Consider the following 21,754-nt stretch of genomic DNA (forward strand, 5'->3'; position numbering starts at 1 on the left):
TCCCTTTCCTCTGCTGCCTACTCAGCCATCCCAATTTCTCAGCCCTGGGACCATATTCCCATTCGCTTTTCACCTACTGTCCAAAAAGGCTCTGCTTTTGCAGACAAACCCCTCACTGGGAACTATCCCACTTCCCTCGGTAACAGAGCTAGCAAACTTCTCTCCAAATATACTGCCAATGACAGTCATGCAAAACTCCCTCATCCTGCCATCCAAGGTCCAAAAGGCTCCACACCAAAAAACTTACCCAGCCCCCTCATGTGCCGCCCCTTCCAACAAACACATAGGCACCATCCCTCCCTCTGCCTGTGGCTCAACTCAAACCCTCTCCCATCCCTCTTCCCATACCTCACCCCAAGTTGATTATGCAGTTTCCCCTGAAGCTAACAACCTCTTTACCCAGTCCCTCCACATTACCTTCCCTCCTGCCTTTGAAACATGGAAACCCCTTCCCCAGCCCGGAATTCTCAGAGGGGTCTGGGTAGCTGAAGCTGAACTAAATCAGGAACCTACATACTGCCACACCTATTCTCAATACACTTGTCTGTTTGCATTACCACCACAGGCATCTTCCTCCTCTGAGGATCCACAACCTACTTCTGTCTCCTACACACTGGACAGGTACTCGCACCCTAGCCTACCTTACCCCCAACATTTGTTTGTTTGTTTGTTTTTTGTTTTTTGTTTTTTTTTTTGAGACTGAGTTTCGCTCTTGTTCCCCAGGCTGGAGTGTAATGGCGCGATCTCGGCTCAACGCAACCTCCGCCTCCTGGGTTCAGGCAATTCTCCTGCCTCAGCCTCCTGAGTAGCTGGGATTACAGGCACACGCCACGATGCCCAGCTGATTTTTTTTTTTTTTTTTTTTTTTTTTTTTTTTTTTTTTGAGACGGAGTTTCGCTCTTGTTACCCAGGCTGGAGTGCAATGGCGCGATCTCGGCTTACCGCAACCTCCGCCTCCTGGGTTCAGGCAATTCTCCTGCCTCACCCTCCCGAGTAGCTGGGATTACAGGCACGCGCCACCGTGCCCAGCTAATTTTTTGTATCTTTAGTAGAGATGGGGTTTCACCGTGTTTACCAGGATGGTCTCGATCTCTCGACCTCGTGATCCACCCGCCTCGGCCTCCCAAAGTGCTGGGATTACAGGCTTGAGCCACCGCACCCGGCGCCCAGCTAATTTTTTGTATTTTTAGTAGAGGCGGGGTTTCACCATGTTGACCAGGATGGTCTCGATCTCTTGACCTTGTGATCCACCCGCCTCGGCCTCCCAAAGTGCTGAGATTACAGGCTTGAACCACCGCGCCCGGCCATGTTAGCCTCTTAATAGGTAATTAAGACAACCTGCCTCAGAAAACCTCCGAGCAAGCTTACCTCTTACCCACACTGATTGCTCTGCAGCTGCATTTCTTCGCTCCTATTTAGGCACCACATCACGGCTGCCAGACGTGCTACAATTAAGCAAAGCCTGATTACGGCCCTCCGGGCAGCCCGGAGGGGGACAGGCACAACAAATGTTGTTATCCATACTTACACAGACCTGTAAAATCTTTCCTTTTAACTGCCGCCACAAAAGTTACAGAACGACGTAAGCCTGTCACAAGTTGACAAACTACCTCAGTCCTGAAGCTCCTTTACGCTTCTCTCACGGCACAGAAACACCTCATTTTGTCAGCTCGGGTCTGCCTCCTGTGATTGTCACAGGGCAGCCAGGCCGGTTAATACAACTTGCTTGCCTGACTTTGGGTCTGTTCTTTCTCTCGGCGAACCTCACAGCCTCGCAGCTTGTTCTCAGTTCCCGAGCTACACACCCTCCCGGCTCAGCCGCTGCCTCCAGACCTTGGCCTATGCCGGTCTCTCGGTCAGTCTCACCCTCCCGACTGCATCCACTGGGTGTTTCGGAAATAGGGATCCCGCGCGTCCGTGCCGCTAGCTCCCTGACAGAGGCCTGGGCTGCAGGGTCGCGGGGAGGTGCCCCTCACGATCAGGAGTCTGAGGGTCCGTGTGGGGAGGGCAGGTGAGGCCCGGAGGTCGCAGCGCTCACCTGAGCTGCAGTCGCCATGACTCTGTGCGTCAACGGGGACCGGGGCTCGGCGGCCCCTGACCTTGCCCCGTCCCAGGTCACGACCGGCGGCCTCGCAGGGCCTCAGATCCGCCTGTGTGCGATGGGCACAACCACTTCTCTCGGGCTCTCCCTGACACAGCAGTCCCAACCCAGCTAGCTGGAAAGACCCGCCAAGCTAAAATCGGCGCCCGGCGAGGACGCAGCAAGTACCGGCTTGACGTTACGTGCCCACGTAAAGGCACGGTTTCTACGAGGCTTCACTGGGTCCGCCTCACTTCCGTTCCACAGAGAGGATTCTGGGTAATGAGATAACCCGCACTTAAAGTCGCCCCCAACCATAGTTTGGGACAAAGGGCCGAGACTGCACCACTGCACTCCAGCTTTGGTGACAGAATGAGACGCCATCTCAAAAACAAAAACCAAAACAAACAAAAAAACGTAGACCAAGTAGAGCTTAGTAAAAAGTTACTAGTTAGCCGGGCGCGGTGGCTCAAGCCTGTAATCCCAGCACTTTGGGAGGCCGAGGCGGGTGGATCACGAGGTCGAGAGATCGAGACCAGCATGGTCAACATGGTGAAACCCTGTCTCTACTAAAGATACAAAAAATTAGCTGGGCATGGTGGCCTGTGCCTATAGTCCCAGCTACTCAGGAGGCTGAGGCAGGAGAATTGCCTGAACCCAGGAGGCGGAGGTTGCGGTGAGCCGAGATCGTGCCATTGCACTCTAGCCTGGGTTAACAAGAGCGAAACTCCGTCTCAAAAAAAAAAAAAAAAAAAAAAAAAAAAAAAAAAAAGTTACGAGTTTTAGAGTAAGTGAATCAAAGGAGAAACTATATACAACAAATTTATATAAATCATGTAAAAAATTTCTCAGGGAACATATTGATTTATATATCACACTAAAATGGAACAAACCTAAGAAATTACTACTATAATCAAAATACCAAAAAATTAGTGTGAAAAAGAACATTAACTTTTTTTTTTTTTTTTTTTTTTTTTTGAGACGGAGTTTCGCTCTTGTTACCCAGGCTGGAGTGCAATGGCACGATCTCGGCTCACCGCAACCTCCGCCTCCTGGGCTCAGGCAATTCTCCTGCCTCAGCCTCCTGAGTAGCTGGGATTACAGGCACGCACCACCATGCCCAGTTGATTTTTTTTGTATTTTTAGTAGAGACGGGGTTTCACCATGTTGACCAGGATGGTCTTGATCTCTTGACCTTGTGATCCACCCGCCTCGGCCTCCCAAAGTGCTGGGATTACAGCCTTGAGCCACCGCACCCGGCTAACAATTTGAGAATAGGCAGGAAATCTAAATATTTTGTATAGAAATTTTCACATAAATTTTAGCCATAAATAAGCAGAACTGATTTCATATGTGAATTAACAAAAGTTGTATTAATTATTCAGACAAGAGCCTATAGATACTAAAACTGCTCTCATTACTAAAACCTTTGTCTTTATAGACTACAGATTTTCTCTGACTACAAAGGTTTTGTGGGGACATAATTAGGATATTATCAAGAAAATTTTAACTGGGCATTGCAGCTCACACCTATAATCCCAGTACTTTAGGAGGGCGAGGCAGGTGGATCACCTGAGGTCAGGAGACCACCCTGGCCAACATGGAGAAACCTTGCCTCTACTAAAAATACAAAAATTGGCCGGGCGCGGTGGCTCAAGCCTGTAATCCCAGCACTTTGGGAGGCCGAGGCGGGTGGATCACGAGGTCGAGAGATCGAGACCATCCTGGTAAACACGGTGAAACCCCGTCTCTACTAAAAATACAAAAGCTGAGGCAGGAGAATTGCTTGAACCCAGGAGGCGGAGGATGCGGTGAGCCGAGATCGCGCCATTGCACTCCAGCCTGGGTAACAAGAGTGAAACTCCGTCTCAAAAAAAAAAAAAAAAAAAATTATCCAGGAATCGTGGCAGGCGTCTGTAATCCCAGCTACTTGGGAAGCTGAGACAGGAGAATCACTTGAAACTGGAAGGCGGAGGTTGCAGTGAACTGAGATCATGCCATTGCCCTCCATCCTGGGCAACAAGAGTGAAACTCTGTCTCAAAAAAAAAAAAAAAAAAAGGGAAGAAAAAGAAAATTTCATTCTTCACAGAAGTGACAGGAAGATATGCATCAGCAAATGTGTGTAGTCATAATGTAGTTTGTTTGAATAAGCCATCTTATGACTTCTAGATGACATCCCACAAACCTGTATTGATTCAGAATCACTGGACATCCTTCCAAAGAGAAGGAAATCAAATATTAGTAACAATGGAAATAAAATGTACCTATAAAACATGTTGTCATTAGGTAACATTTAGGGATTGAGATGCGTTACATCTCTGATTTTTTTTTTTTTTTTTTTGAGACAGAGTTTCGCTCTTGTTACCCAGGCTGGAGTGCAATGGTGTGATCTCGGCTCACTGCAACCTCCGCCTCCTGGGCTCAGGCAATTCTCCTGCCTCAGCCTCCCGAGTAGCTGGGATTACAGGCACGTGCCACCATACCCAACTAATTTTTTGTATTTTTAGTAGAGACGGGGTTTCACTATGTTGACCGGGATGGTCTCGATCTCTCGACCTCGTGATCCACCCGCCTCGGCCTCCCAAAGTGCTGGGATTACAGGCTTGAGCCACCGCGCCCGGCCCCACATCCCTGATTTTATCTTGTTATTTGTAACAAGAGCGAAACTCCGTCTCAAATAAAAAAATTTAAAAAAAAAAAAAATGCATATCCAAAAAAATGCTATTAGGACACTAAACATCTACTCAAAAACTGTGGGTAAAAGTCTTCTTGTTCTTCACTTCATGTGAGTAAAGCTCTTATAATGAATGTTTTGAGAATATTTTGGTTATCGGTGAGAATACTTTAAAGAGGGTATGAGAGCAAATATCGAGAAGAGATTCTAGGCACCCCTAAGGGAATTACACAAGGTGATACCATCACTCTGGGTCCCTGAAACTATGTTCTGTCTCTTCATCTGTATTGTGTTCCAATCCCATAAAGCAGCATCATTTCTCCATATAACACTTCCAATTTTTTTTTTTTTTTTTTTTTTTTTGAGACGGAGTTTCGCTCGTTACCCAGGCTGGAGTGCAATGGCGCGATCTCGGCTCACCGCAACCTCCGCCTCCTGGATTCAGGCAATTCTCCTGCCTCAGCCTCCTGAGTAGCTGGGATTACAGGCAGGCACCACCATGCCCAGCTAATTTTTTGTATTTTTAGTGGAAACGGGGTTTCGCCATGTTGACCAGGATGGTCTCGATCTCTTGACCTCGTGATCCACCCACCTAGGCCTCCCAAAGTGCTGGGATTGGCCGAGCGCGGTGGCTTAAGCCTGTAATCCCAGCACTTTGGGAGGCCGAGGCAGGTGGATCACGAGGTCAAGAGATCGAGACCATCCTGGTCAACATGGCGAAACCCCGTCTCTACTAAAAATACAAAAAATTAGCTGGGCATGGTGGCGCGTGCCTGTAATCCCAACTACTCAGGAAGCTGAGGCAGGAGAATTGCCTGAACCCAGGAGGCGGAGGTTGCGGTGAGCCGAGATCGCGCCACTGCACTCCAGCCTGGGTAACGAGAGCGAAACTCCATCTCAAAAAAAAAAAAAAAAAAAAAAAAAGCAGCTGAGGATTGAGCTAATTACAAAGTTATTAATGTGGATTCAGAGTTGTCCATTCAGAATGACATAAGTAGCTAGTAAAGTTTTTATGATGGCCAATAACGCATTAAGTCTCAATGGATAGTGAGTAAAGGACCGTAAGTTCTAAGTTCTGGATAATTATGTGGAACTCATGGCTATGCTGAAAATGTGGCATAAGTGTGATTTGGTTACATGCACATTTTGTATTATTAAATGTAATATTAAATGCTAATATTAAATTGCTACAAGTTTATATCCTTTCCACTTATGAGAACTCTAAGGAAGAACAAACTTGGAAAGAAATAGTATGGCAGGAGTAGAAAGATGTGGAATAACAGAAGGGAAGCCATAGCATATGTGTAAAAAAATAAACTTTTCAACAATCAACATGGAATACTTCTGTGACCAGGTGTGCACGGTGTTTTCCACATACACCAAGGAAACCTTCAGTGGACACAAGCTGGGAGTCCTCCAGTTCAACTCCGTCATTATCTACCTGCAGATAGCATCATATCCCCCAGACTGAAGACTCAGTCACCAAGACTGACACTCCCATTTCTGATGCCAAATCAAAGCTCCAGAGCCTCTGCTTTTGACTGATGAGCTATAAACCAGGAATCCCATGATGCCCTCCTTGGATTTGATTAATTTCACAGAGTGGCACATAAAACTCAGGGAAAAACATGTACTGGTTAATTATAAATATTACAAAAGATATAGATGAAGAGATGCATAGGGTAAGGTATTAGAAAAGCAGTTGGAGCTTCCATTGCCTCCTGCAAAGACTGAAGGTGTCTTAAGTGCTTAACAGGGCCTTTATTATAACACAATCCAGGGCAATAGGCGGCAGGGTGTCTCAGATTTGTGACTGGCGAGCTAGAAAATTCCATCTTAAGAATCCTGTGAGATACAAAAGATCCCTCAAAAAGTTGTCTATCTTTTTAAGTCACCAGAAGAGTCATCTGTGCCGAAAATGGGTCAGGGTTATGGCCTAACTCACTGGAGAGAAAGAAGTGAGAATGGATACTAAAAAAAACCCCTCTGGTGAATGAAAGAAAATTAAAGTTACTTCTGGATCATGATGAGGTAGGAGGATGATTTACTATGGCCACCTGTCAAGGGGTAAAGGTGAAATGCTTTTTGCAAGAGAACTGTCAGTCACAGAAGTCTGGCAAAAGATCTGGACAGGTTGAAAAATGCTATGCAGTTCCCACATACGCAGCTATTTCATGCAGTTATGTATGGAATGTATGCAGCTATTTCATGTATGACATTCAATTTAGGCAGACGGCATCCTCATAAGGGATCTCCTCCAGTGTTATACTGAAGAAGAAATAATATTGCCTCCACATCCTTGGTATTTTCCTCATGTAAATATTCTGTTAACCAATGAGAGGGCTGAAGGCTTTCTCACATTCATTGCACTCAAAAGGCACTTAATTCAGTGGAAACACTCTTTTATGTAAAGAAGCTAGAGCTCTAGCTAAAGAATATTCCCCATTTGTCACACTCATAAGCCCTTGATCCGGAGTGAAGTCTCTGGCCTAGAAGGAGCACAACGACTGAGCAAGAGAATTTCCCAAATTTTCTTCACTTATGAGGCCTTATTCCAGTATGAACTCTCTGATGGCGGCGGAATGAAGAACTGTGGCGAAATAATTTTCCACAATCAATGCATTCATATGGCCTTTCTCCAGTGTGAACTCTCAAGTGTTTAGTAAGGCTGGAGTTTTCAGCAAAGGATTTCTTACATTCACTGCACTCATAAGGCCTTTCTCCAGTGTGAACTCTCAGATGTGTAATAAGACTAGATCTTCGGCTAAAGGATTTCCCACACTGCCCACACTCTTGCCTTTCTCCAGTATGAACTTGCTGATGGTGAATGAGGTTGGATCTTAAGCTAAAGGATTTCCCACATTCACTACATTTATAAGGCCTTTCTCTAGTGTGAACTCTGTGATGCTGCAAGAGTGCAGAGCTTCGGCGAAATGATTTTCCACACTCAGTGCATTCATAAGGCCTTTCTCCAGTGTGAACTCTCAAGTGTTTAACAAGACTGGAGTTTTCAGCAAAGGATGCTCCACATTCACTGCACACATAAGGCCTCTCTCCAGTGTGAACTCTCCTGTGTTTAGTGAGACTAGATGTATAAGCGAAGGACTTCCCACATTCGTTGCATTCATAAGGCTTTGCTCCAGAGTGAACTTTACTGTGGTTAGTGAGACTGGACTTTTCAGCAAAGGCTTTCCCACATTCAGTACATTCATAAGGCCTTTCTTTAGTATGAAGTGTCTGATGTTGCAAGAGTAAAGAGCTTTGGTGAAATGATATTTCACACTCACTGCATGCATGAAGCTTCTGTCCGGTATGAAATCTCTCATGAATATGGAGTGTAGTGTTTTGATGAAATAATTTCCCATAGTTGCTGTACTCACAAGGCCTTTCTCTGGTACAAATATGCTTATGTTTGTGATCTCTTCTGTGTTCAATGAGGCAGGACTTGTTCTTAAATAATGTCCTGTATTCCCCACACTCATAAGGCCTTTCTCCATTGTGAACTCTCTGGTCTTTGTATACATGTATACAAGTGCTCTGCTTAGAAGGTGCCGCCTCCTCTTCCCCTCCATGCCAACAACCTAAAAGCAAGGAAACGTTGGTGAGGTACGTGTTGACTTTGTTGAATATGCAACCTACCCACAAGAGTATCTGACAAACCAAAAAACTAGTCTATTTACATGTTTACATGTAAATTATTTACATGTAAAATTATTTACATGTACAGGGAGTTAAGTTCAGGTTGAGGTTGTGGATGTTCAGCATTATTACAGATGTAGGAGGCTCATCATGTCAAGGGCATGACTAAATGAAGCAACAGACAGAGTAAAGGCAGGGTCTATAACTCCTTTGTTTGCAAACAACTTGCCTGTGGAACCTTATTTGCTGATGACATGTGAGTAGTACACAGAATATGTCCAGGCCCCCCCTCCCCGCACAACATGACTAGAGTACAACATCCTTTGGTCAGGGACTGTTAAGAATGGGTATATACAGGCCGGGCACAGTGGCTCACGCCTGTAATCCCGGCACTTTGGGAGGCCAAGGTGGATGGATTATCTGAGGTCAGGAGTTCGAGACAAGCCTGGCCAACATAGTAAAACCCCGTCTTTAAAAAAAAAAAAAAAAAGAATGGGTATATACTTCATAGGGGCTGGGTATGGTGGCTCACACCTGTAGTCCCAGGATTTTGGGAGGCTGAGGCAGATGGATCTCCTGAAGTCAGGAGTTTAAGACCAGCCTGGCCAACATGCCAACATGGTAAAACCCCTAATAAAAATACCAAAAAAAAAAAAAAATAGCTGGGTATGGTGGTGGTCACCTGTAATCCTAGCTACTTGGGGAGCTGAAGCAGGAGAATCATTTGAACCCAGGAGGTGGAAGTTGCAGTGAGCCAAGATCGCACCATTGCACTGCAGCCTGGGCAAGAAGAGCGAAACTCTGTCTCAAAGAAAAGAAAAGAGAAACAATGGGTATATACTTCATAATACAAAACATATGAGCCAATATTGAAGACCATAGCAGACAGAATATTAAGAAAAATAAGTGAGACGTAGAGTCCAGAAATACCGAAATTAGTCCTGTGCTGGATGTAGCAGCAGAAGTGACAAGGCATAGGATTAATAAATTGGCAAACCCTCAAGAATGGGGAAGCAAAGACAGAAATAATGTGGGGCTACTTCTACTGGCACCAAAATACTAGACAAGTAGAAGAGGTCTGTGGAATGCTTTGAATAGAGTCCTGATGTTATGCCCTCACTCACATACTATTCTTCAGAACCAAGCTGTCCCAAGTCCTTGCTAAGGTGGGAGCCATTTATATCTTAGTGACAACTAGGGGCTCTTCATTTCACCACCAAGATGAGGAACTACGTGGAACCTGGATAATGTAAGTACTAAGGGAAAAATAGGACAGAGGAATACCCAATACTGGCTCAGAACAACTCTGCATTTGATATTCCACAGTAAAAGAAAGCAAGTATTACAAAAATAATTCTTTCCTATTTATTTTTAGAGATGAGGTCTTCCTATGTTGCCCAGGCTGGCCTCAAACTCCTGGGCTCTGAGTAGCCTCTGAATAGTTGGGATGACAGGTGAGTGTCATTGTGCCTGGTGAAATATTACAAAAAGAATTTTGAAGTAGGGTGTTGCAAGAATAGATTGTAGTTCATGTACATAATGACCATATCAGTGATGGCAATTTGTGGCATGAACAAATGTGACCTACTCAAAGGAAATGGAACTTGAGACAAACAGGAGCCTTGGATCTGCACAATCACCCAGACAGGCAGAGGACAACCAAGGTGGGATACATCAGAATGACGTTAAGACTCCTGACCCTGACTCCTTCCCTGGGAGCCTGCAATAAAGCAGGTTGGGGTTGCTCAAGAAAGGGAGAGGGCAGTACATACACCTCAGTCCAACCAACAACCGAACCTCTCCAGACAACTGTAGAATGAAGCTGTGCCCATGGTCCTGATGTGAGAAAGATATTCTTACCAAGAGGCATAAAGGAGAGGGGCAGAGAACAACTCAGGTCACAGGTGAATATGAATTCCTTACCAAGGGAGGATATAAGTGTCAAGGTCTCCAGCATCACGTCACGGTACAGGCATCTCTGAGCCTCATTAAGAAGATTCCATTCCTCCAGGGAAAAGTTTACAGCCACATCTTCAAAGGTCACACTGCTCTGTTATGATGGGATAGATGAAACCACAAATGGCCCCCATGCTGAAGACCCACAATTCACTTCCCCAACATATCTACCTTTGCCCATCTTCTACCTCTCAGGTTCTCCAACTCAGAGGAGAAACTTTGCCCACTAGTGCCACTGTGTCCTCATGGGACCACTGGTCATAACACATAGCCATCAGCAACAAGAGGCAGGTGAACAAACAGGTATCTATGCTGTGGTGTTGAAATTAAGGGTTCCATTTCCTCCTTTCTAGCAATTCCCCTGGTATAGCAAAGGTCACATGAATCCCAATGCAGTGCCCGAGGCCTTTCAGACATAATCCTTATCTACGTACACATCCTTCACATCTTTGGACATCACAAACACATGCCAATTGCCACCACCACCTAACTGCCCCACACCATAGGCCTCTCTCTGGCCTTGCCAGAAGTTAAAGTATTTTAATCCCCTTTTCTTCTACTGGTGAGGGTAGGAGTCTCACCCTAGGGTTGTGATGATGGCCAAACACACAACACCTGACACTGAACACAAGTGATCAAGAAAGTTCATTAATCATTAATATGCTCACAGCTTGAGAGAACAGGGGACCACTCACCACAGAGAGCCACATGGGGGTTGCACTATGGATAAGAGAGCAACCAGGCGGTACTGTGGTATGCAGCAATCTTTGCTGAATAAAGAGGGTGTGCCCCTGATTCCCTTGAAAGAATGCAACTGGCTTGTTTTTATTTTTATTTTTTATTTTTGAGACAGGGTCTCACTTTATCACCCCTGCTGGAGCATAGTGGCACATTCACGGCTCACTGAAGCCTCAACTTCCAGGTTCCAGCAATCTTCCCACCTCAGCCTCCCAGGTATCTAGGACCATGGGGGTGTGACGCCAAACCCAGCTGCAACTGGCTTGTTTGAATAACTCTGTAAGTAGACATGAAAGTGCTATATTTGCTCAAAGCAATAGGAAAAAAATAATAAATAAAAATAAATTTTAAAAGAAAAGAAGAAAGTGCTACAGATAAATAATAACCAGGAACTCTGCCTAGTCCTCTTGATTAAAAGGGTAGTTAAACTAGGATACATTATTCAAAAGAGCAGAGTGGGAAAGGGGATTTGCAGTCAGACCATCATGAAGGTAGCACATAATAGCCTTAAATTTAGGGTTTACACCATAATGTGGCTGACATCATGCACAGTAGTCTTGGTAAATTAAAAAGGAATTCTCACAGAATTCCAATGTTTCTCAATAGCAGTGGTAGCCCCAAGTCATTCTATAAAGCCCTCCATGCATAAATCCACAGACAAAAAGAACCACCAACGTTTTCAGATATTTACGTTGCTATTCCACTTCTGTGCTGCATTTGCTCTCCTCAGAAACTATGACTTTTTTTTTTTTGAGACAGTTTCACTCTTGCTGTCCAGGTTAGAGTGTAATGGTGCAATCTCAGCTCACTGCAACCTCTGCTTCCCAGATTCAAGCAATTCTCCTGTCTCAGCCTCCAGAGTAGCTGGTATTACAGAGGCACCCCACACCATGCCCACTAATTTTTTTGTAGTTTTAGTAGAGATCGGGTTTTACCATGTTGGCCAAGCCAATCTTGAACTCCTGACCTCAGATGATCCACCTGCCTGGGCCTCCCAAAGTGCTGAGATTACAGGGGTGAGCCACCGCACCCAGCAACTATGACTTTCTTCTGACCACATAACCCCATTCAAAGCCCAGACCCATTGGTTGTCAATCTTGGGCCTAGTGACTCTCAAAAGGTCACCATATTTGCCTCCACATCCACCAGGCTGAAACACCCCGGGACACACCAGTCATCTCAAAATCTTGGTGAGGCCACAAAGTGGCAAATAAACTCAATCTCTAGCCGAGTATCATCTTCCCTCAGCTACTCCTACGTTTCTGCCTGCATCTCAAGGCTATTCATTCCTTGGAAGCCTACGTCACTTGTCTAACTAGGCTGTCAGATACATCCTCCCTTCATGGCCATTTTACCTATCTCACCTGGGTTTCTAAGGATCCAATACCATCACCAGATACACAAGCAAGAAACCCAACCCTCACTTCCTGTCCCCCTACTGGTGTCATCACCATAATCTAAAGGTTGTGCCTCCCAAATGTGAGCCATGACTCATTCACCTCCATCCACACAGTATTTACCATATACTGGATACCTCCCATACAACCCCTCCCCAGATATTTGCATCTATGTGTCCAGCTGCCTATTTGGTAGCTCCAATAAATAGTATCTAATACATTTCAGAATCTTAACATGGCTGTAATATTGTGAAATACATATTTGGTCATCTCCTTTCCTGGCATAGGATTTCTAAAATTCATGACATTTTCAAATTTATAAGTGACTTTGAATGGTAATGAGTTGACTGATGGTTGGCAACCCCTAGATAGGATGGGGACTGGTCAGGGAAAAGCCTATGTCGGGATTTGAGGTCTCTGGAAAGTTTAGCCCCACACCCCAATCTACAAAAAGGGGTGAGGGGGCTAACGGTTAACCTGATCAGCATTGGCCAATTATTTAATCAATCATGCCTATGTAATAAAACCTCCATAAAACCCCATAAAGACAGGGATTGGGGAGCTTCCAAATAGCCAAACACATGGAAGTTCCTGGATGGTGGTGTGCCTGGAGATCATAAAAGCTCTGGGTTCCTTCACCCTTATGCATCTCTTCATCTGTAACCTTTGCAATAAATATTCTTTAAAATAAACTGGAAAATTAAAGTGTCTCCATAACTTTCGTGACTGGCTCTAGCAATTTATTGGAAGCCAAGAAAGGTATCATGGGAACCTGACTTATACTAAGTCAGTCAGAAGCACAGGTAAAGAAAAAACATCCTGGGGCTTGTGATGGGCATTAAAAGAGGTTAGGAGACAGTCTCATGGGACTGAGACTTCACCCTGCAGGATCTGATGTCCAGTGAAGAACTACTTGATGTATGAAGAAAACCATCCACACATACCTAGTTACAGAAGTACTCCGGATTGATTGTCGTGGGGAAGAGCAGAGCACAAGAAACTTGTGGGTTTTTTTCACTCAGAATAGCCGAAACAAACCTCCTGACAGCCTTAGTGAATGTTACATCTGATATCGACTTGCTAATCTCAGTTGATGCAGCTTCCATTGCTACAGCTGCTAAGACCAAAAATCCAGTGGTGTTTTCTGAATTCTCTCAAGCTCTGTTCACATTAAAAAACTGAGTCGCCCCTTTAAAAAACACTAATTCAGAACTAGCCACATTGCCTAAGCCACAATTCTAGACCATTAATCCTCACCTGGTATAGGGCAGTAGCTGCCACTTTGATAGGCCGAGGCGGGTGGATCACGAGGTCAAGAGATCGAGACCATCCTGGCCCACATGGTGAAACCATGTCTCTACTAAAAATACAAAAATCAGCTGGGTGTGGTCCCCGCTACTCAGAAAGGTGAGGCAGGAGAATTACTTGAACCCGGGAGGCAGAGGTTGCAGTGAGCTGAGATCACACCACTGCACTCCAGCCTGGGGTACAGAGGCTCCATCTCACACACACAAAAAGAAAAAAAAAAAAAAAAAAGAAATTGCACACATCACCTAATCCCCTCTAGTTTCACTTCTTTTTTTTTTTTGAGAGGGAGTCTCGCTGTTTCCCAGGCTGCAGTGCAATGGCATGATCTTGGCTCACTGCAACCTCTGCTTCCCTGGTTCAAGTGATTCTTCCACCACAGCCTCCCGAGTGACTGGGATTACAGGCACCCAAAATCATGCCGGGCTAATTCTTGTATTTTTAGTAGAGACAGGGTGACAGGGTTTCATCATGACCTGGCCAGGTTGGTCTTAAACTCCTGACCTCAGGTAATCTGCCCGCCTCAGTTGCCCAAAGTGCTGGGATTATAGGCGTGAGCCACCATGCCTGGCCTAGTTTCCCTTTTAAGTATTTGCACATCCCAGTATCAGCTCCTGGGCTAACCCTCCACATGTGTTTTACAGCAGTTAACAGACATGACAACAACTCCCTATAACTCATGTCACTGACCTAGGTTTGGGGTTTGAGGTTTTTCCAAGATCCCCAGATCGGAAGACTGGAGAAATGGCACTTAATCCTAGAAAGTGCAGTGGTTCACGCCTGTCAGCCCAGCACTTTGGGAGGCCGAGGCAGGAGGACTGCTTGAGCCCAAGAGTTCCAGACCAGCCTCGGCAACATGGCAAAACCCCCTTCTCTACTAAAAATACAAAAATTAGTCAGTTACTCGGGAGACTGAGATGGGAGGATCACCTGAGCCCGGGAAGGTCGAGGCTACATTGTGATCACTGCACTCCAGGCCGGGTGTCAGAGTGAGACACTGTCGCCAAAGGAAAAAAGACAGCTCTTCTCTAAACTGGTTATTTAAAATCTATACAATAAAATAAAATAACACCAAGATCTAGACATGTGGGTGAGGGACTAGAGCATCCCCTACTTTCCTTCTGTGGGTTTCTTAAGTGCTTCCATAGCCATGAATTGTGCCCAAAATCAGGGCTTTCATAAGTGTGTCCCTCCTGGGATTTGACAGATTCAGGATTCTCTGTAAGCTTTTTTTGGCCCTGGAGCCAGATGACATCAGGCTGAGTGAGTCTCTGCGGCCCAGTGCTCAATGTCACCTTTTACCAGATAAGTAACCTTGAGCAGTTTCAACCTCTCAATGCTTCAATGTTCTCATCACCGCCTTTCACTCTGTTCTTCCTCTGAACATCTTTTGAGAATCTTTTTTTTTTTTTTTTTTTTTTTTGTTTTGAGATGGAGTTTCGCTCTTGTTACCCAAGCTGGAGTGCAATGGCACGATCTCGGCTCACCGCAACCTCCGCCTCCTGGGTTCAGGCAATTCTCCTGCCTCAGCCTCCTGAGTAGCTGGGATTACAGGCACGCGCCACCACGCCCAGCTAATTTTTTTTTTTTTTTTGTATTTTTAGTAGAGACGGGGATTCACCATGTTGACAAGGATGGTCTCGATCTCTTGACCTCGTGATCCATCTGCCTCGGCCTCCCAAAGTGCTGGGATTACAGGCTTGAGCCACCGCGCCCGGCCATCTTTTGGGAATCTTACCCTAACACAGATTAACTCCTTTGATCAAAATTGTCCATGGCTTCTAGCGTCCCCACAGTCAAAGTTCAACTCTCAACCTGGTACTGGAGAAATAACTCAGCCGGGCATGGTGGCGCATGCCTATAATCCTAGCTACTCAGGAGACTGAGGCAGGAGAATCACTTGAACCCGGGAAATGGCGGTTGCAGTGAGCCAAGGTCGCGCCAATGCAATCCAGCCTCGGAGACAGAGATTCTTGTCTTAAAAAACAAACAAACAGCCGGGCGCGGTGGCTCAAGCCTGTAATCCCAGCACTTTCGGAGGCCGAGGCGGGTGGATCACGAGGTCGAGAGATCGAGACCATCCTGGTCAACATGGCGAAACCCCCTCTCTACTAAAAATACAAAAAACTAGCTGGGCATGGTGGCGCGTGCCTGTAGTCCCAGCTACTCAGGAGGCTGAGGCAGGAGAATTGCCTGAGCCCGGGAGGCGGAGGTTGCGGTGAGCCGAGATCGCGCCATTGCACTCCAGCCTGGGTAACAAGAGCGAAACTCCGTCTCAAAAACAAACAAACAAACAAACAAACAAAACCAAAAAACTCCGCAATACATAAATGAAAGAGCTCCGCTTCACACTTTGTTCCCAGTACAAACAAGATGTTCCCGAATTCCGAATCCTCCTGGCTCACTCCACGCCTCCAGGCCTTTGCCCGCGCCGGACCCTAGGCCAGGCTCGCGCCCCGCGCCGGACCCTAGGCCAGGCTCGCGCTCACCACCGTATCAACGTGGGAGTCGGAAACAGGGATCCCACCCTCCGGCGCCTCTCTGTCCCCGACGGAGGCCTGGACTGCAGAGACGCGAGGAGGCGCCCCTCACGAGCAGGGGCCTCAAGGTCTGAGTGGGCAGGGTGGGTGCGGCCCAGAGGTCGCAGCGCTCACCTGAGCCGGTGCCCTCAGAGCGGCCGCCGCCATGACTCTGCGGGCGGGCGGGGAGGCGGGATCGGCGAGGTTCCTGTCCTTGTCCCGTCCCTGGTCGCGACCGACGGCGTCGCCGAGCCGCAGCTCCGCCTGTGTGCAATGGGCACAACCACTCCTCTCGAGCTCATCCAGCATAGCTGGATGGACCCCACAGGCCAGAACAGCTGCCACGGCTAGGACGCCGCAAGTCCCGGCTTGGTGTTACGTGCCCCGGTAATGGCGCGCTTCTCTGAAGCTTCATTGGCTTAGCCAGGCTTCCGTTCCACAGAGAGGATTCTGGGTAATGTAGTTCCCGAAGATGGGCAGCCCTCAAGGTCGCCCGCAATCCAACTTTCGGAAGGGCCAAACTCCACTGCTAGGAGCGCTAGGAAGTGGCGACTCCAGGTCCAGATGCAGAGGAGGGGATCCTGTCTTAGAAGAGGCCATACTTCGCCAGGCGCGGTGACTTACGCCTGTAATCCCAGCACTTTCGGAGGCCGAATCATGAGGTCGAGAGATTGAGACCATTCTGGCCAACATGGTGAAATTCCGTGTCTACTAAAAATACAAAAATTACCTCGGCGTGGTGGCGCGCGCCCCCGTAAGCCCAGCTGCTCAAGACGCTGAGGCGAAAGAATCGCTTGAACCCGGGAGGCGGAGGTTGCAGTGAGCCGAGATTGTCCCACTGCACTGCCTAAAATTAGGGACCCTAAGAGCCTACTTGGTGCTCTACCCTACTGTAACCAAACTGGTATCTAAGGTGTAAGGCAAAGTCTTTCTTCTTTTTCTTCATTTATTTATTTATTCCGGAAGCCGCTTCCAAGCTCGTGCAGCCAGCAGGGGGCGGCTGGCTGTCTTCTTTACTCTTCCTTTTCTCAAGCAGGAGCCACTCCTGAAAGCCATCACAGCTAGCAATGTGCTGGGTCACACTCGAAGCCATCATGTCTGAGTCTCACCAATGGCACATGGTGAGTACTACCTGTGTGCCACTGCTGATTATTCAGGGCCCAATGATTCTTTAGTCAGCAGATGATGAATCCTGCCAGGACTGAAGCCTAAAGTGAGTTCTCCTCCAGCCCTGGGTCTATGTAGAAATGCCATTCAGAGCTAGGGCCTAGAATAGGGGCCTTAGCATAGTGTCCTACCCTACTGTAGCTGAGCTGGTGCCAAGTTCCAAGACAAGGTCTTTTCTAACCTTCCGTCTCCTCTCTGACTGGAGGGAAGGAGTCTCTCCTGGAAATGTGAGCTGTGCTCCCTGAGGTTGGGTGAGGGGTATACATGTTCACCTACCATGTGAGTTGCGCACTACACACCAGGGAATTAACACAAGAGAAATAAAACATTATTTATATGAAGAACTGCATTCAAATGTGTGTAACAAGCAGTTTTATTTCTAACAGACAAAAACATGAAGAAATAATATATCCATAAGCCGTATATACAGTGATTTTTTATAGCATGTCATATTCTAAGATAAAAAGAATGAACTACTTATATCATGATTGATGAATGTCAAAATATATATTCCTGCTATGCGAAATAATAAAAAAAATAAAAAAGAACATCAAAATAAATAGGACTCAGGAGAGTACTCAGGTATGACAAGATGAAACATGTTAGTCATATAAAATTCCAGAAAATTGACACTAATCTATTGTTAAGCAAATATTATAATTCAGTGATTGTTTGGAGGATGGTGAGGCCAAAAAGACAGTATTTTTTTGTTTTTAAGAAACAGGGTCTAACTACGGGACCCAGGCTAGTCTCAAACTCCTTACCTCAAGCAATACTCCCACCTTGGACTCCTAAAGTGTTGGGATAACAGGCATGAGTCACTATGCCCAGTCTTATTACAGTTTTAAAAATTTAATTTCAAAGACCTTTCTGGATTTAACAGTATTTTTGACAAATAGGTTATGCAATTCTACACTGACTCTACTAACTCTCATCACACTCTAAGAGGGGCAACTAAACTGTGTGACAACAAATACTTATGAACCAGGAAGACCATTTCCACCTGATTAAACTGGAATGCTGGCTGGTTGCAAAGGACTTATCAGTAGACTAAGAGATTTCCCTCTCCCTATCCTCTTCCTCCTAATAATTCAGGGATGGGTTTTTGGTAAGCAGCCCAGATAGGCTATAGAAATCCACAAAACCTTTAGATTTACTGACAATTGCCTAAGCTACACTAGATTCCTAATTACAGAGGTTGTGAAAATTTCTGTACCCGCTTGTCCATCACAGACATAGCAACTGAGTCACTGTGGATACCTTTTTTAAAAAACTATATTCCAACTATTCTGTCACAGTCTGCTTGATTACCTAGAAATACTAATTCTATAAAAATTATTTGTGGGCGGGCATGGTGGCTCACACCTATAAGCGCAGTGCTTTCGAGGACATATGCTAGAGGATTGCTTGAGGCCAGGAGTTCAACATCAGTCAGTGTAAAATAGCAAAACTCTATCTCTACAAAAAATTCTTAAATTACCTGGGCTAATCTCAGGTACTCGGGAGGCTGAGGCAGGAGGATCACTTGAGCCCAGGAGTTTGAGGCCGCAGTGAAGTATGACCATGCCAGTGCATTCCAGCCTGAGTTCCAGTGACATCATGTCCCTAAAAAAATAAAAATTAAAAGATTATGATTTCTTCCTCCAGGTTTATAATGTAGGACACTATCCTACAGAATTCTGGACTTCAGGACACATGAATGCACTGCAGGACTCCAGAACTGATTTCTTTCACCAGTACTGAGCATAATACACTATTCCTTGTAAACTAGAGAATAATTTTGTGCTGTTCTCAGAAGCGCTACAGTGTTACAAAAAAAAAAAAAATGAAAACATGAATTATTGCACTATTTGGTCTAAAAATAAAGCCCACAAAGCCCTGAAGTCTTTCTTTGGAGGCCTTAAGACAGCCATCCAAACTAGGCCACAAATGCAGAGCTATATTCTGCTTTCATACTGTCCCCTCAGAGTCACACATACTGCCCACATAGAGTCACAAAAGCTGTTCAACCCTTCATGGTACCAGAACCATGTAGTATCCAAACCACACAAAGCAATGAATAAATAATTCACACAATACAGTGAATACAATTCTCAACATTGAAGGAAGCTTAAACAAGAACTTCATCACAGCAGAAACTGGAACGAGAGGCAGGTTGTGCTTGAGTTGCTCAGTTAGAGGCTGCAAAAATCCATCTTAAGAATCATGAGAATCACAAGATTCCTAGGAAAGCCAACCCATCTTGTCAGGTAATCAAAAAAATTCTTTAGGCCAAGTTTATCCAACTGCAGCTTGTGGGCCGAGTGTGTCTCAGGACAGCTTTGAATGAAGCCCAACTCAAATTTGTAAACTTTCTTAAAACATTATGATGGTTTTTTGTGATTTTTTTTTTTTTTTTTTTTTTTTTTTTGAGACAGAGTTTCGCTCTTGTTACCCAGGCTGGAGTGCAATGGTGCAATCTTGGCTCATTGCAACCTCCACCTCCTGGGTTCAGGCAATTCTCCTGCCTCAGCCTCCTGAATAGCTGGGATTATAGGCATGCGCCACCATGCCCAGCTAATTTTTTTTTTTTTCATTTTTAGTAGAGACGGGGTTTCACCATGTTGACCAGGATGGTCTCGATATCTTGACCTCATGATCCACTCGCCTCAGCCTCCCAAAGTGCTGGGATTACAGGCTTGAGCCACCGCGCCCGGCCGGTTTTTTGCAATTTTTAAAAAGCTCATTAGCAGCCGGGCGCGGTGGCTCAAGCCTATAATCCCAGCACTTTGGGAGGCCGAGGCGGGTGGATCACGAGGTCAAGTTTGAGACCAGCAAAAAAATTAGCTTGGCATGGTGGCACACACCTGTAATTCCAGCTATTCGGGAGGCTGAGGCAGGGGAATTGCTTGAATTAGGGAGGTGGAGGTTGCAGTGAGCTGAGATCATGCCACTGCACTCCAACCTTGGTGACAGTGAGACTCCGTCTCAAAAAACAAAATAAGTAAAAAATAAAAATACAAAAATTAGCTGGGCATGGTGGCGTGTGCCTGTAATCCCAGCTACTCAGGAGGCTGAGGCAGGAGAATTGCCTGAACCCAGGAGGCGGAGGTTGCGGTGAGCCGAGATCGTGCCATTGCACTCCAGCCTGGGTAACAAGAGCGAAACTCCGTCTAAAAATAAAAAATAAAAAAATAAAAATAAAAAGAGAAATCAGAAAGGAACGAGTGCAGAGGCTACTCAAAAATCCCACTGCTGAATGGTAAACCACTGAACTTTTTTTCTGGAATATGATGGAGTGCATGAGTGAGACACTATGGGCACCAGCAACGTGGTAGAGGTAAAATGGCTTTTGCCAGAAACCTAACTGAAATCTGGCAAGGGACATACGCAAAATGAGAAATGCAATACAGCTCCCATATACCTGGAATTTATGCAGCTACTGGACGTATGACATTCAGTACAGGTTGATGGTATCCTCATTAAGTGCTCTCTCCCAGAGTTACACTGGACAAGAAGTAATATTCCTGTACATCTATTGTATTTTTCTTCTGTCAACATTCTGGCATCCAATGAAAGAAGAGTAAAGCCTTCATCAAACTCTTTGCACTCAAAAGGCACTTCCACAGCAGGAGCTTGTCTGTGCATAATAAAGCTAGACATTTAGATAAAGAATGTGCCACATTTGTCATACCATAAACCCTTGATGCAGTGTGAACTCTGATCCTGAAGTCATACAGGTTTGACTAAACAATTTTCCAAATTTACTTCACTGAGAAGGGCTTTCTCTAATGTCAACTCACAGGGCAGAGCTTCTGGTAAATGTCTTTCCACATTTGCTACACTGTTAAGCCTTTTTCTAGTATGAACTCTCCTGTGTTTAATGAGACCAGAGTTTTCCCACAAAGGATTTTCTACTCGAAGCTCTCATAAGGCTTTGTCCAGTGTGAACTCTTATGAACATGGTGTGCAGAGCTGTAGGAAAATGATTTCTGACATTTATATGGCCTTTCTCCATTGTGAATGTTCTATGGATAGTAAGTAATGCAGCTCTTCTGGCTAATTTCACAAATTCCTTACAGTCATATGGCCTTTCTCAACTGTGAACTCCCGTGTTCAGTGAGGGGGTACTTAAGTAATTTCCCAAATTCCCCATAACTATAAGGTCTTTGTCCAGTGTGACTCCTTTGCTATTTACTGAGGTAAAACTTCTATGTACTGGATTTCATACATTCTCTATACTCACAAGGCGTTTATCCATTGTGATCTTGCTATTGTTGAATAAGGCCAATTTTTTGA

The 21,754-nt window shown here is 45.5% G+C and overlaps 1 protein-coding gene across 3 annotated transcripts; it reads right to left on the minus strand.

The window, feature by feature from the left end:
* Positions 1 to 5,042: 5,042 nt before the first annotated feature.
* LOC101050541 (uncharacterized) lies at positions 5,043 to 21,731 on the minus strand. Of its 3 annotated transcripts, XM_003944405.4 has the most exons (5): positions 20,880 to 21,731; positions 18,957 to 19,081; positions 16,445 to 17,767; positions 10,318 to 10,444; positions 5,043 to 8,336 (listed from the first exon to the last, which is right to left on the minus strand). In XM_003944405.4, the coding sequence occupies exons 3-5, from the start codon at positions 16,616 to 16,618 to the stop codon at positions 7,291 to 7,293; spliced, it is 1,347 nt and encodes a 448-aa protein (XP_003944454.2). In that variant the 5' UTR covers positions 16,619 to 17,767; positions 18,957 to 19,081; positions 20,880 to 21,731; the 3' UTR covers positions 5,043 to 7,290. The 3 variants fall into 3 exon arrangements, with proteins under 3 accessions (XP_003944454.2, XP_010330628.2, XP_074241915.1); XM_010332326.3 differs by lacking the exon at positions 10,318 to 10,444; XM_074385814.1 differs by lacking the exons at positions 16,445 to 17,767; positions 20,880 to 21,731 and having other exon boundaries at positions 18,957 to 19,070.
* Positions 21,732 to 21,754: the final 23 nt, after the last annotated feature.

This window comes from Saimiri boliviensis, chromosome 14 (genome assembly GCF_048565385.1).
Source record: "Saimiri boliviensis isolate mSaiBol1 chromosome 14, mSaiBol1.pri, whole genome shotgun sequence".
In the NCBI taxonomy this organism is placed as follows: Eukaryota; Metazoa; Chordata; class Mammalia; order Primates; family Cebidae; genus Saimiri; species Saimiri boliviensis.

Excerpts from the sequence above, each read along its gene's own strand:
- LOC101050541 (XM_003944405.4), bottom strand. The coding sequence starts at position 16,618 with ATGCTGGATGAGCTCGAGAGGAGTGGTTGTGCCCATTGCACACAGGCG. Across the intron at positions 10,445-16,444 it reads CTCTGAGGGCACCGGCTCAG|AGCAGTGTGACCTTTGAAGA; the intron begins GTGAGCGCTGCG and ends CCATCATAACAG. Across the intron at positions 8,337-10,317 it reads GACACTTATATCCTCCCTTG|GTTGTTGGCATGGAGGGGAA; the intron begins GTAAGGAATTCA and ends CCTTGCTTTTAG.